This window comes from Lithobates pipiens, unplaced genomic scaffold, assembly GCF_037356315.1.
Source record: "Lithobates pipiens isolate NorthernLeopardFrog02 unplaced genomic scaffold, aLitPip1_a1.2 Scaffold_16, whole genome shotgun sequence".
In the NCBI taxonomy this organism is placed as follows: domain Eukaryota; kingdom Metazoa; phylum Chordata; class Amphibia; order Anura; family Ranidae; genus Lithobates; species Lithobates pipiens.
In genome coordinates, this window is record NW_027507748.1 from 646,042,778 (window position 1) to 646,059,321 (window position 16,544).

At 42.5% G+C, this 16,544-nt stretch overlaps 1 protein-coding gene across 1 annotated transcript in view; it reads left to right on the plus strand.

The window, feature by feature from the left end:
* The window catches only part of CWF19L2 (CWF19 like cell cycle control factor 2), a 339,825-nt gene that overhangs the window by 179,949 nt on the left and 143,332 nt on the right, over window positions 1-16,544 (plus strand). The window contains exon 12 of the mRNA XM_077484334.1: window positions 7,321-7,458. Coding sequence (XP_077340460.1) covers window positions 7,321-7,458 — 138 coding nt within the window. The remainder of the gene's footprint in view (window positions 1-7,320; window positions 7,459-16,544) is intronic.

The window sequence follows — 16,544 nt, forward strand, 5'->3', positions numbered from 1 at the left end:
TGCACAGCTTGGTTTGCCATGGCGCACGTGGCTTGCCACACAGTATGTTGTATGTACACCGAGCCGCACGTGCGCCGTAGCTCTAAGATGGTGCACTAGGATTAGTTTGTGTGCGTACACAGCCGCGCGTGTTCACTGCGCACATGCGTGCAAACTCATGCTCAGAGCATTCCGGCGCACATTCATCCTATTTAAACAATAAATACATGACATGCAGCACTTCTAGGGGACAGCTGTGAGACACAGAGTAGGGTCTGTATCATTCACTTTATAGAAACTCATTCCTCCTTACCCGGGTCACGTAAGTCACCAGGTGTTGGTTGGCAGGCTAGAGTGCTTAGCAAGATTGTTGCATAGGGACTTGTTGAGCCCTATTAAAGGGTCTTCATTCTGGGGTAAAATACTTAACACAGGTACAGTACTCCCTTTTTGTGGCTTGCAATGTCGAACAAGAGGAGTGGGGTTAACACTACAGGGAAATGCACACCTATGTTAGTAGCGCCTGAGTAGCCTAGTGTTGTATCTCCTGAGAGACCAGAGGCTTTCGGGCAATCTGAGCTGCTGCACCTGTCTGGTATTGTGCCTACAGTCAATGCTGCTGCTTCACCCTTTATCTCCAGAGATGAACTGTACTTAGCCCTGGCCAGGTTAGAGCACAGGATTGCTGGTATGATTGCCTCCATCCCACAGGGTGGCAAGAAGTGGGACAGAACCCCCTCCCCTGAGTCTCCTAATTTGGAGCAGGAATGGATTGAGGAAGAACTAGATGCTAAGGACCTAGGAGATGACCTGGCAGATGAGTCTGCTTCTGAGGAATCTGGGCCAGAAGATGGCCAGTTGGTATCAGCCTCTCGGTCGCAAAGGCTTTTGATCCAGACTCTTACAGAGATGGTTCAGTCTGCCTTTAAGTTACCTCCTGGAGAGGTTTCTGAGCCTCCCTTGTCCTCTTTGGGGTCCTTGAAGCCTACTCAGGCTGTACAGGCTTTCCCCTTGCACCTGCTGTCGGAACAGGCGGTGTATGCTGATTGGAAACATCCTGACAGGATTTTCTTTCCTCCTAAGAGGCTTTCCCTTTTATATCCCATGGAGGAAAAGTTTGTTAAGAAATGGAGCATGCCAAACGTAGATGCAGCAGTCTCTTCCTTCAATGAGAACTTAACTTGTCCAGTGGTTAACGCAGAGGGCTGACATTAAACTGGAGTCCTTATTAAAGGCTTCCTTTTCTTTGGCCAGTTCTACTATTCAGTCAGCTGTTGCAGCAATTGGAGTCTGCCATTCCTTAAAGGATCAAGTCAGATGGCCTAATAGGCCTAACCAGGAGGATGATCTTGCTGAACACAGGGCAGATATTCCTTGCACACTGTGTTTTTGCTGTAGATGCTTTAAAGGATTCTATACAGCAGTTTTCTCGTTTGGCTTTCCTGTCTGTACACATGTGCAGACTTGTGCGGATTAATAACTAGTGAGCTGAGCTTCCCTGTAAGAAGTTATTAGCAGGGTTCCCCTTTCATGGGGAATGTTTGTTTGGCGATGATCTGAATAAATACATCCAAAAGATTTCTGGAGGAAAGAGTTCTTTACTTCCTGTAAAGAGAAGGACCAGGCGTCACTCGTTTAAAATCTCGGGGACTTCCTCAGGTAGTTCAGTGCTAAGGGGGTTCCCTTGCCAACAGGGCTCTAGAGCCAGAGGCAAGCCCCAGGCCCCAAAGTGTTTCAAGTACTATAGCAGTTAGTGCACCAGGGGGTGATCATACAGGTTCAGGTGTCCGAAAGAGCCACAGGGTTCTTTATGCGAGTATTAACTCATTTTCTTCCCCCCATTAGGTCACCTATGTGTCCTTGGTGCTGTCTGTGTTACAGAAACAACCGTTTGAGCCTATCGAGGTAATTCGATTAGGGTACTTTCACACTGGGGCAGGGGTCCGTCGGCGGTAAAGCACCGATAGTTATAGCGGCGCTTTACTGTAGTTTTTTAGCGTCGCGTTTCTGCTGCTAGTGGGGTGTTTGTAACCCCTGCTAGCAGCAGAAGAAAGGGTTAAAAGCGCCCTGTTGCGGCGCTAATAAATCGCTTTGCAGGCGCTTCGGCAGCACTGTCCATTCATTTCAATGGGCAGGGTGTTTTGGGTGTGATGTATAAACCGCTCCCAAACTGCCCGAAAGATGCTGCTTGCAGGACTTTTCAGAATGTCCCACAAGCACCCCGCTCCAGTGTGAAAGCACTCAGGCTTTCACACTGGGGAGACATGAGAGGCACTTTACAAGGTGCTATTTTTAGCGCTAAAGTGCCTCAGTGTCAAAGGGGCCTTAATCTTGCTGTCATGCAGGCTAGCTTTCCTGATGGCCATCACTTCGGCTAGAACAGTGTTGGAGTTGGCGGCCCTTTCGTGCAGGGAACCATACTTGATCCATCACTACAACAGGGTCGTGTTACGACCTGTTCCATCCTTTTTTACAAAAGTGGTGTCTGCCTTTTACTTGAATCAGGACATTATTTTTCCTTCTTTTTTCACTGTTTAGATGTAGTGCGAGCAGTCAGAGCTTGTCTAGATCTGCGGAGATCCGAGGATCAGACTCCTTTTTTGTTTTACCAGAAGGACCAAGCAGCTTGCAAGACTTACATTGCCCCTTGAGTCCGTCAATTGGTCATTCAGGCCTACGGTCTGAAATGTAAGCTCCTCCCTTCAGGCAGAGCTCATTCTACCAGTGGTGTAGGTACCTCCTTGGCTTTTCGGCGTTGGGTATCTGTGGCTCAGATTTGTAAGGTTGCTTCCTGGTCTTCAGTGTATACGTTCACAAAATTTTATCAAGTGGCTGTTCGAGCAGGCGAGGATTCGGCTTTCGGCAGCAGTGTACTGTGGGCTGCCGTTTAGGTCTGATGGCTATTGTTTGGCAGAGTGTCTCCCTCCCCTCAAGGCTATTGCTCTGGGACAACCCAGTAAGTAATGAATAATAGCCTCACTCTGTGTCCAGTGATGTAGTAAAAAGAACATTTTTTTTTTCATCATACTTACCTGTAAAATCCTTTTCTTTGAGTACATCACAGGACTCAGAGGTCCCTCCCCTCTTTTTGAGGATTAAGTGTTTGCTACAAAACTGAAGTACTTCCTGTATGGGAGGGGTTATATAGGGGATCACTTCCTGTCTAAAGACCTTTGGTCATCTCCAGGTGAATGGACACTGGTAGAAGTATAACTCAGTAAGTAAGGAATTAGCCCTTCCGTGATGTACTCAAAGAAAAGGATTTTACAGGTATGCCGAAAAAAAATCCTATTTTTTGCCTTGATGTACATTTCAAGCACAATATTTCAAGTTGCAGGCACTCCAGGCAAACAGCTAAACACACACATAAAAATATATACTGTATATGTGAGCAATTCTACCTGCCGTAGAACTTGTATTTCTGTATATCCAGTCCTAAGATTTAAACCAATGTTTCTCAACTACAGTCCTCAAGTACCCCCATCAGGTCATGTTTTCAGGATTTCCCTCAGATGAAATGGCTGTGGTAATTACTAATGCAGTGAATAACCTGTGCAAAATAATGGAAAGCCTGAAAACATGACCTGTTGGGTGGGGGGGGGGGGGTACACGAGGACAGAAGTTGAGAAACATTGATTTACACAGCTCTGCTACACTACACAGTCCTCTCTAGCAGAGCAGAAAGAACATATTCTATGCTGGAGTAAAGTAACACTTACAAACTTGCCCTACCACTCCGCCTCTAGCTCAGGGATCTCCAGACTTTCTAAACAAAAGAGCCAGTTTACTGTCCTTCAGACTTTAGAAGGGCCGGACGGTGGCCAGTGGGAGTAGAAAATGCTGCTGCATCAGTGGGAATAAACAATGCCCCATCATTGGTTTTAGTGGGAGAAATAGTGCCTTGTGGTTGGTATAAGTGGAATGATGCCCCACCGATGGTATCAGTAGGAGGAATGGTGCCCCATCATTGGTGACAGTTGAAGGAAAAGTGTCCCAAAGGCCGGATAAAGGCAAGCAAATGCCACAGTTTGGAGACCCCTGCTTTAGCTGAAGAGTGAATAATCAGGCAGCAGATTGATGATCTCATCTCTCTCATTGTGCTCTATCCTCCTATCGGTGTATTTCTTGTTAGCACATGAGCACTACAACACAATGGACTGGCTCATTGTGATGATTCTCTCTCCCTATTCTGGGAGCTGCTATACAGGAGATTGCAAGGATCTGTCACCAGGTACTTTCACTGTTAGCACTTAACAAAAATATGTAATGATGTATTAAAAAATAGGTCCGCTTTTAGACCAAATGCACTTATTCCTTTTTGCCCGTATCTTGACCTTAACAGCCCCACACCCACAAATCCTTACCAACCGAAATTCATTGCCCACAGCCTTCAGGGATTGTTTACCGCCCTTGCTACCAGACGTAGACTTGCAGTCTGAGGTGTAATCAGTTCCGTAAGGCCAAGGCTTTGAATCGCGGTAAGTATGGAGGGTGAGGGTGGGACACTTTAGGTCAGGGTAGGGGCAAAAAGAATATGTGCATTTGGTCTGAAAGTACACTTATTCTGTAATGAATGCAGAGCTATATTAATATGTATCTTTTCATCTGATTTGAGTTCAACTTGAAGCAACCTTTATTGTAAAATGGTTTCCCTGCTTTTCCTTGAATTGTTCTGGCTGTAGGCTATAAAAGATCATCATAGTGATGAATCAGATCACCCAGCGTCTCAGCTCTTGTAGGCAGCTCTCTTTATGCTGTATGTTTTATCTTCCATGACACAGTGGCTCTTCACACCTAATGCATCACTGCGGTGGCAGCAGCCTGCCCGTGTTGGTCCCCACAGTACATAAAGCACACACAGGCCTGGAAGCACGAGCTGCAGGGATGATTGGCTTCAGAGGCAGAGGAAGGAGAATCTAAATTAACTTTTCCTTCCACACTCTATATTAATATGAACAGCCCGTTTTAATGTTCACTTTCTTTGAGGGCATTTTCATTTAAGTTTCCTCTCATGGGAAATAGCCTCATCAGCATGACTGGAATGTAGAGATTCTGAAGCATGCAATATTTAGGATGTGATTTGCCTGGTGATGCAGCGAATCATTAGAAAATGTGGCGTGCTAAGCTAGAGATATTATTTGAGAATATTACCATCATACTCTTTTTTACTATTGAGTTGATATCTGGCTTCACTGGGTTTCTACGCTCTGTCATTTCATGCTATAATGGTAATGCATTGATTGGCACTCTTCAATGAAGGTACACTTTGTGGTCCGCACATTATGCAGTCATTTAGTTCTGTTATATGAAGCATAGACAGGCATTTAACTGCTGTTCTGGGGACCCAGAAGCTTAGGGCCCAGCCTAAGGTTGCTCCAAGTGAGAAGGGAGATCTGCTACACAAGTACCTACCGTCTTTTACAAGGGTCAGTAGCCTTTTCTATATTAAATGCCAATTGGCAAGCATAAGCAGCCATTGTGCCAGTGAACAATAAAGTGGGACACCTGCCTTTACACACACATTAACTTTAATTGTATCCCAGTCTTAGTCTGTAGGGCTCAATATTAATTTGGCTCACCCTTTGCTGCTATAACAGCTTCAACTCTTCTGGGAAGGCCGTCCACAAGGTTTAGGAGTGTGTCTATGGGAATGTTTGAACATTCTTCCAGAAGTGCATTTGTGAGGTCAGGCACTGATGTTGGACGAGAAGTGCTGGCTCTGTTTCCTCTCTAATTCACCCCAAGGTGTTCCATCTGGTTGAGATCAGGACTCTGTGCAGGCCAGTCAAGTTCCTCCACCCCAAACTCGCTCATCTATGTCTTTATGGACCTTGCTTTGTGCACTGGTCCAAATCATTTGGTTGGAGGGGGGATTATGGTGTGGGGCTGTCTTTCAGGGGTTGGGGTTGGCTGCTTAGTTCCAGTAAAGGGAACTCTTAAAGCGTCAGCATACTAAGACATTTTGGACAATTTCATGCCCCCAACTTTGTTGGCATAGTTTGGGGATGGGGCCCTTCCTGTTCCAGTTCAAACATGACTGCGCCCCAGTGCCTGAAGCAAGGTCCATAAACATATGGATGAGTGAGTTTGAGGTAGAGGAACTTGGCTGGCCTGCACAGAGTCCTGACCTCAACCAATACAACACCTTAGGGATGAATTAGAGCGGAAACTGCCAGGCAGGCCTTCTTGTCCAACGTCAGTGCCTGACCTCACAAATGCGCTTCTGGAAGAATGGTCAAGCATTCCCATAGACACCATAGACACACTACTAAACCTTGTGGACAGCCTTCCCGTAAGAGTTGAAGCTGTTATAGCTGCAAAGAGTGGGCCAACTCAATTCTGAACCCTACGGACTAGGACTGGGATGGCATTAAAATTTGTGTGTGTGTATATATATATATATATATATATATATATATATATATATATATATATGAGAGAGGCAGGTGTCCCAATACTTTTGACAATATAGTGTACTGTAGGTCCTTATTGATCTTTCGGTTGCCACCAAAAATGGCTTTACATGCCAACCTTGGCACCCATACCTTAGGTTGCTGTCAGTGTGAACAATAGGGGTTGCTGATGAAAACCACTTGAGTAACTCCTCCCTTGTCCATACTGTTATTGCTCTATGTCCTGCTAGATCTTGGAAACTTGAGCTTCAGATCTCCCTGCCACTAACTTGCACCAATCTAAGGCGGGATCCTGAGGCTCTGGGGTCTCATACCTCAGAGACCAAGTCTACTGGAAGCCTGAATCAATGGTGGGAAGCTTGTACAAAGCAATGGAAGGCTGACAGGAGCTGCAGCTGCCCTGCTGTGTGTTTACATGCGGTTAGGGACAGTTGATTGTCCTTGCCTGTGTCTATGTATGTATGATCACATGGGAACGGCGACGGACAGCTGCAGCTCCTGTCAGCCTGTTGCTTTGCACGGGCTTTACACCCACAGTTGTTTTTAAAACACATGTGATTCCAGCAGCAAGAATCTCCTGCCGAATACATTTATTGTGTATGAGGCATTGCGCTGTATGTCACGCTAAAGCTAGCTATTATGGGAGAACATTTAACCTCAATACTCAGTGATGTGCAGGGTTAAGGGTATAATCATTAAATGATGAATAAACCCTTTTGTTTTTTGTTTTTTTATTCATTGCATGCAAATGCATAGCTTGGATCTATGCTCATTATCTGCCTTATACAAAAATGTTGTGAATCTTGTTATATTTGGCTTTTAATTTAGAAAATAGGATGAAGAAGTAATAGTAGTGCTTTGTTTAGAGGCAGATTAAATATAATGTGATTCCTGTCTGTGTTATTCATTGTCTGTCTGTGTGTTGCAGATAGAAACACATGTTGATAAGGAACGGGTTCGCTATTTTCACGATGATGACAACCAGAGTCTCCATGATCTGGTGAAGAGAGAAAAGATGGGAACAGCTGAAGACCAGAATAAACTCTTTATGAGGATGGCTTCAAAGGTAATGTCAGGCGCCATTTGCAATGTTCTCCGTATTATATAGGGTGTTATTACCATTCAGAGGTCGTATAAGGCTTAGGCTACTTTCATACTGAGGCGCTTTGCGGGTGCTATAGTGCTAAAAATAGCATCTGCAAAGCACCCTGAAAGAGCCGCGTAATTCACGCCAATGTGAAAGCCCAGAGGGCTTTCACACTGGAGCGGTGCGCTTGCAGGACAGTCAAAAAAGTCCTGCAAGCCGCATCTTTGCAGCACTATAGGAGCGGTGTATTAACCACTCCTAAAGTGCCCCTTCCCATTGAAAACAATGGGGCAGTGCTGCAAACCCGCCAGCAAAGCGCAGCTGCAGCCGCACTTTGCGGGCGGTTTTAACCCTTTTTTTGCCCGATAGCAGGGGTTAAAACTGTCCCGCTAGTGGCTGAATAGCGCTGCTAAAACAATGGTAAAGTTATGCTAAAAATAGCGCCACTTTAGTGCCGACACCCCCCCGCCCCATTGTGAAAGTAGCCTAATGGTTTGCTTTGAAATTTACAAAATGGAGTGAGACAGTACAGTTACAATACCATTCAATACGAGAGGGATCAGGGGGTCCTACCCATGAGAGCTTACAATCTTAAAGGAAGGGTCAAGTGATGAAAAAGATAATAACTCTTGAGGAATGAGTTGATAGAGAAAGTAAAGGTACAGTTTATTAGTAGCTTTGTGGTGTCGATTAAAAAGCAGCATGTTTTAGAGGTTGAGTTGGCAAGATTTGGACAGTGATTGGATGAGGTGCTGAAAGGGGAGTGTTCAGAGGGGCACGGGAAGAGGAATAATATGAGCTCAGTTTGGATAGATTGAGTTTAAGACAGTGTTGTGACATCCAAATTGATATATCTGTTAGTAAATTAGTGATGCAGGATGAGGCTAATGGGGTGAGCTGAAGGGTAGAAAGATAAGTTTGGGTATTGTCAGCATAGATTCAGATTCAATCTCAGAATACTTTATTCATCTCAAAGGGAAATTATTAAAATACAATTACATTCAGCAAAGACAAAAACACATTAACAAACGTAAAGACACCAGAACAACAATAATATTACCAATAACCGCAATTAATACAAAATAAAACAAATATAATGCTGTATTCTAATAAACCATACAATCCTATTAAAATACTACATAGAATCAATAACACTGATTAAAAAAATAACAGAAAATCAAACTACCAAAATACAACTATTACACCACTTTCTCTAGCATTACCCAGAATTCATTACACATAGTAGTTAACCTAAAACCAACATAATATAAAAACGACATAAAAATCCATATTATAAACCAGATTAAATGCTCACATCCAGCACTCACAGAGAAGAATTATATAAATTGATGGCCACAGGCAATAATGATGTCCTGTGTCACTCTCTGGTGCATTGTGGTTGTAGCAATCTATCACTGTTGTTAAAGATGATCCAAAAAGATCACTGGCCTTTCAAATCAGTTTGCTGAGTCTGTTGGTGTGGGCCACCCTAAGCCTGCTTCCCCAGAATGCCACCGCATACAGGAGAGCACTGGCCACCACAAACTCATAAAATATCTTCAGCATTATCCGGCAGATGTTAAAAGACCTCAGTCTCCTCAAAAAGGTAGAGGCGGCTCTGGCTCTTCTTAGAGCACTTCAGTGTTCATGCTGCAGTCTAGCTTGAACACTGAAGTGCTCTATAGGAAGGAGCCGCATTCGAAGCTATGGAAGGGCTATCAGCTAACCCAGGTAGGAAGTGTACATAGTGAATACAAAAGGTTCAAGGACAGAAGCTTTGGGGACCTTACAGAAAGAGGAGAGAAGGCGGTAGCATTGTAAGTGACATTTAAGGTGAGATGGATAAGAGGAGGGCAAAGAAAGAGCAGAGTCACAGAGGCCAAGAGAATGGAGTTTTTTGAGGAGGAGGGGGTGGTCAACTGTATTAAAGGCAGCAGAGAGGCCAGAGAAGTAAAAGTGCAGAGTAGTGACCATTGGTTTTAGCAGTTAGAAAGTTGTTACTGAATTTTAGGAGAGCAGTTTCTGTAAAGTGTTTCGGCCAAAATCCAGATGGAAAGCATCAAGAAGGTTATTTCCAGTGAGGTTGGTAGCACAGACAGTTGTGGACTAGATGTTCTGGGATTTGGGAGGTAAATGGGAGCAAGGAAATAGGTCTTAGCTTATCAAGATTGGTGGGGTCTAGAGGGTGCTTTTTAAGTATGGGGGATACCAGTGCACGTTTTAGAGGGTTGGGGAGTATTAGTAAACTTGGAGTTTCCTAGGTCTGTCAGCTGTGGATGCATTGCTGATTTGAAATGTGCCTTTGTACTGGACTTCTCCTCATTGTTCACTTGAGCAGGCAGAAGGGGGAATCCGGCAGCCACTGAAATGATTAAAGTACCTAGCATCAAGACTTGCTGCACTCTGCACACAGCTGCAAGGCTGATTTATCTATCTATCACATTTACATGCAATAGTTTGCCCAACTATGCTTTTTGCCATCAGGGAGGCATTTGGTAGGCTGTGATGGTGTGCCAGGTGCCCCATTGTGATGCCTTTATTAAAGTATTCCAGGTTTACCTTGACTTAAACTAGTTTGGGCCAGCTTGACCCAAGATAGCCATTTCGATTACTAACTGATGGGGCTGCTATGTGTGCTGTACTATACTGTAATAGCATTAGCAACATACAGAAAGCAGCACTGTGTTTCAGCAGCAGTATGAGTGACTTCCTGTCCGCTGCTGAAACTCGAGTCGTGTTGAGTGCTTCTCCACCATTCAAGCCTTGTATTTTTATCAGTGAATACAAGCCTTCCTCTGATTGGCCAAGGGGGAGATGCGGGAATATGACGTCATGATTTCCGCCTTGGCCAATTGGAGAAAGCCTTGTATTCGTTCATAAAAATACAAGGCTTCTCCTGATTGGCTGAGAATTCCACTTGCTGACAAATAAACATAGACAAATGACATCCTGGCTGAGAAGTGGAATACCAGGGTTATTGCTGCAGCAATATGCCATAACCCCCCATACTGATTTTCTACAAGATTAAAGTGGTCTGAGTGGCGAATTTGCCACTTGATCACATTTAGAAGTGGTGGGAAATTGGATCTTTTTCTTTTAAATGTAGAGGAGAGATTTAATAGCCAGTCTCTCCATAAAGAGGACCTATCATGCTGTATTGCTATCGCAAGGGATGTTTACATTTCCTGTGATTAGCAATAAAAGCGATAAAAGAAAAATTAAAGAGACAGTGTAAAAAATTTAATAAAATAAATAATAATAAAAACATTTAAAGCGCCCCTGTCCCCCCAAGCTCACGCGCAGTGGTGAACGCATACTTGGGACATGCCCACATATGTAAATGGTTTTCATACCAACCATTTGAGTTATCACCAAGAACGTCAGAGTGAGCACAGTAATTCTAGCACTAGATCTCCTCTGTAACTCTAAACTGATAATTTGTAGAAATATTTAAAACATTACCTATGGAGATTTAGTTTGGTACAATTCCACGACCGTGCACAATTTTAAAGCATGACATATTGGATATCTATTTACTTGGCATAACATCATCTTTTATACGTTACAAAAAAATAGCCTTTATATATTTATTAAAGTGCATTTTTTCCTATAAAAATGGTGTTTAAAAAAATCACTGCGCAAACACCACGTGACATAAAAAAACTGTAACGACTGCTATTTTATTCTTTAGGGCCTCTGATAAAAAAAAATATATATACAGAATATACTCGAGTATAAGCCGAGTTTTTCAGCCCATTTTTTTAGGCTGAAACCCTTTCATTACTAAAACAGCGTGCGTCTCCCGCTGTGTTATGCAGTCTGTCCAGCCGTCCATTGTAACAAAGCCTCCTCGTCTGTGATAGAGGAACACCGATACAATGCTGGGAAACTGTATCAGCGTTCCTTCTATCACAGACAAGGAGGAGGCGGGGCTTTGTTACAATGGACGGTCGAACGGACTGAATAACACAGCGGGAGACGCACGCTGTTTTAGTAATCAAAGGTAGGGCTGCAGATGGGCATTGTTTACCTTGTAGCTGCTGCATTTTCCCACCCTAGGCTTATCCTCAAGTCAATATGTTTTCCCAGTTTTTTGTGGTAAAAATTAGGTGCCTCGGCTTATATTCGGGTTGGACTATACTCAAGTATATACGGTATTTGATAAAAGTGTGAGAATTGGCCCGGTAGGCAAGTGGTTAAGTTAATAGTGCTGTTGTCTTGCAGCTTTTTCAACTTGAGTTCTTTAGTAACACATGGACTATAAGCTGGAAAAGGATTGGACCCAAAAGAGAATGTATTTCTGCATAATCTGAAAGCCACATAGGAGAGCAATGTTTTAAAAGAATTCCAAAACAAAAAAGTCAGCAGTAACGAAGAATAGCCACTTACCTGTGCCTGCAGTGGTGTTTTGTATGCACTGTTGGGCAGTAAAGTTTTTCCTGATATTTTTAATCTTTCAGTAACTCCAGAGTCTTTCATTGACAAGTTTTTATTTAAAATTATGCTAAAAATTATAAAAGCCGGCCCAAATAGCACACTGCTCCGAAAACCGAATTCCAATAAGGGAGACATCTAGTGGCCAAAGAAGGATGGTGTAATGGCAGTGTAAAGGCTTATGATTTCAAGTGTTCGGTGAGTGCATCCCCAAAGGGGGATCGTTTGTGTTCCACAAGTGGTGAACTACATGGTGGAAGCTGTACCTAAATCACAATAGGAACGGATAGAACAAGCACCATCTTTTCTGGACACTGAGCAGAACTTTGATTAACTCACTTTTTGGGAAAAGTGTGCATGCGCTGCTATATATGAAAAGTGGACTTTTTATTTAAGTTACAATTTTTATATATGCTTAAGTTTTTATTTACATTATTGAATATTTTCTAACATTGAAACCTGATCTCCTCCAAATCCCTGGTCCATATAGTATATCAACTGTGTTTCATCCTTTAGCTAACTAATATATTGGCCTGTTCATGAACAGAGTAATTTTGAGAATGGGTCAAATTAGAAAGAAACATTACCATGGCTTCCTATTATGTTAATCAGTGCTTTTTACCCTGAAAGGAGTTTCCCTTTAACAAGTGCTTTTCTATTGTAACAATGCTTGATCTTTAAAACAAAGGAACCCTAATATATGGTGGATGTGGCATTGACTGGCTGGTACTGTGCCACCTTCTTCTGGTACTGCATCCCACTCTCTTGTATTAGGAAAGCACTGCCACTTTGGGACCACATAAAAGTAGCTCAGAGGCTAAGCAAAGACCTTGTTTTTGTTGCTTTGTAGAACCCCAGCAGCCTTCTTGCAAACCACTGTGTTCTTACTATCACCTTATTCCCTCCTTCAACATGCATGTGCTTCTCGGGTATTGTAGTGATCACTTTAATCATGTGGTTTTTGGTTTCCCTTTATATTCTCCCATTTGAATGCTTCACGTTTGTGACAGAGTATTACACCTAATACGGTATATACAACAATACTGCGCAGTAGTCAGCAATGAAAAAAATATAACTAAAACAAAGGCTGCTAACACGCTAAAACTAGGATCTTTTTAGCTGAGAGAATATCAAGAATCTAAAGTGTAAGCGCCGAACTTATATATATATTAATATAAAAGTGAAAAAAAGGGAACAATAAACACCAATATGTGCACACCTATAGCAGATGAACACAACGTAACCCCCAAATATGGGGATATTTATGACATATGATTGAAAAACTGGATAGTGAATATAGTGATAATCAAAACATATGTATCAATCCATCTGGACATATACGTATATATCTCCGTGGAAAGCTAACCCAAAAGGTCACACTATATCATAATGCGACCCAAAAACTAAAAAGTGGCAACAATATATAAAATAAGAAACATCAATGTGAACACATGAAAATATAAATAATGCAGGTGATGAAGTCCATTAAATAGAAAAAGTGCATATATAAGTCCCAATAAACTTCAGTGTCCAAAGAGGTCCCACGTAACAATGACCAAATGTTGTTCCACCCAGTGAAGCTCCCACCACCGTAAGAAGCGCAGGCTTACCAGATGGACATGACCCAAGTAGACGTATGTCTCAAGGGTCAATAATAGCTTGTAGTCTCGGCCAATGCGATCCTGGATTCAACATTCAAGTCCTACCACACATGGTTCATTCGATATGGACGACTGCGTGTAATCACTGTTTTCGTATATATGGACAGCTCCGACAACAGTTCAGGCATAAAAGATAAGAAAATGGAGCCGACATAGCATAATAACGTTTTTTTAAAAAGATTTTTTATTAAAAAGTATTAAAACTCACATTTCCATAGTAGTCAATAGAGCGTATCAGAGGAAAATAGGCAGTGGCGGAGTCCTCCCGACGCGTTTTCGACCTGCAGGTCATCATCTGGGGTGAGCTCCAGCCACTGACACACTGCCTTATATAGATACTTACACAATAAAGTGATTACAATCCCCCCTGTGTCACTCACATGCCCACTTCCGGTACGGACAAGATGGCGGACGGGCGTGCGTTCCACGCCTCGGTCCCGATGTGTTCCATCCATAAAATCCATAATATTAACATGAGGGACATATTATGAATAGCAACTGCCCACTTCCGGTTGCGGCAAGATGGCAACCTGGCGTGCGTTCCACGCCTCTATATCCGTGCGTTCCACCCATATAACTTAATGTCCAAAGAAGAAAAAAACTTTCCAAAATAACAAAGAAAACACGCCGCTACAATGCAAGGCACAACGGGTGGACAACACGAGCACAAACTGACCGTCAAGGCATGCTAAAGACACTAACCATGCCATCCACTATCGTCATGTCCGCAAACCGGAACCGGAAGTGCGCATACATATATTAATCCCAGTGATACCACAAACCGGAAGTAAACAAACGTAACTTCCGGTGCGGTACAAAAATGAAAACGAGGTTTGGACATAAACTAAACCTATTGCTTCCTCATTGGTGACAAGGAGATAGGTACAATAACGACACCTAGTGACAAAGAATGAGATTGTCACAGGAGTAAAGGAACAATGCCCAAAGACCTACCGCCTTGTAAACCATAATATCATGAATATTTGTAAATATTTACTAAAATAAATTATGACATAAAAAACGTATAACTGTAAAGCCTATAAACAGTATACTAATAAAATATTTTATAAATGAGGCATAAGTCGTTAATTAAGAACAACCCTCCACTATCCTATTGAGTTTACACTCACCCATATACGGCAAAAAAATAGTAAAAAACCATAACATAAATACCCCAAGAAAAAGAATAATTCTTTGACATGGAAAAATTTTTTCACATATTGAACAGCCCTCTAGGAATAGGAAAAAAATAAAAATTATTATTAATATACTTTTAAGAATCATCGATGAAGGCATTAATGTCCCACTCCACATTCATACCAAATGGGGAGTGGGACTGAAGTTCATAAATCCAATAGGTCTCAAGCCTGGAGACCCCTCTTGTAAGAGACCCCCCTCGCCAAGGTGGAATATATCTGTCTATCGCAACAAATTGTGTACCCCGTAAATCATTATTATGGCATTCCCTATAGTGTCTTGGCACTGTATGTTTAGACACCTTGCTCTTAATAAGGGAAATGTGTTCCCCTACCCTAGTGGAAAATAATCTCGTAGTACGACCAATGTACTGCTTCCCACAGGGGCAAGTTATTAAGTACACTACATATCTCGATTTGCAAGTGCAAAAGGATTTAATAGAATATCTTCTCCCTGTCACGGTAGATGTGAATTCCAAAATTTTCCGTTGTGTCAATGCATTATGCTGACACACACTGCACCTCCTACACAGGAAAAACCCAACCATGTTGTGAAAAAAAGTGGGTCGAATTGGGGGGTTAATGATGTTAGGGGCTATTTTGCTCCGTAATGTTGGAGCACCTCTAAACAGAACATTCGCTCTTTCAGGAAGATTTGGACCCAAAACAGGATCTTTCTTCAAGACTTCCCAGTATTTACTAAAAATATTTTTTAATTGTCTATGTTGGATATTGAAGGTGGTCATCAACGACCACTTAAATTTATCATTATCTTTCCGTGGGGTTTTAACCTGTAATAAGGTGTCCCTGTTTGTATGTAAAACTTCCTGTAATTGTTTCTCTAAAGTGGGTGCATGATACCCTTTATCAAGAAACTGTTGTTTTAAACGATTGGCTTGATCCAAAAAAATTTGACTATCAGTGCAGTTACGGCGCAATCTAATAAATTGACTCCGGGGAACAGAGGAAAGCCAAGTTTTGTGATGGCAGCTGTCCATAGCAATATAACTGTTGCGATCAGTGGACTTGAAGTGTGTTTTGAAACTAAATCCTCCTGATACAATTCCTATCTCCAAATCAAGGAATTGTATCTTATCCGTACTCATCTGATGAGTTAATGAAATGCCCCTATCATTAGAATTCAAACCTATAAAGAATTCAGAAAGTGTCTCGGGGGTGCCACCCCATAGGAGGAGGATATCGTCTATGTATCGGACCCACAGAATCAAAGAAGGATTCCGTTGGGCATAGACGACATCCTCCTCCCACTTGGCCATAAAAAGATTGGCCAGACTGGGTGCGAATTTGGCCCCCATGGCCACACCCCTTTGTTGTAAGAAGTACTGGCCATCGAACCAAAAATAACTGTGGCTGGTAGCAAATTCCAATAATTCGATAATATAGTCGCATTGACAAGGAACCAGCGATTGTTCTCTATTAAGAAAATGACGCACCGCTTCAATTCCCATCTCTTGTGGTATACAGGTGTATAGGGATGCAAAATCTGCCGTGGCTATGATGCATTGTCCCTCAAACTGTAAGCCTTCCAATTTTCTGATAGTATCACCTGTATCCTTTAGATAGGAAGGCATATTTCTAACTAAAGGTTGAAGGTAGAAATCTACATAACGGCCTATGCGTGATGTGACGGAATTGATACCGCTAACAATTGGTCTCCCGGGGGGATTGGTCAAATTTTTATGGATCTTAGGCAGATAGTAAATAGTGGGTGTTCTAGGGGATATCGGAACCAAAAATGCTCTTTTTTATTCAA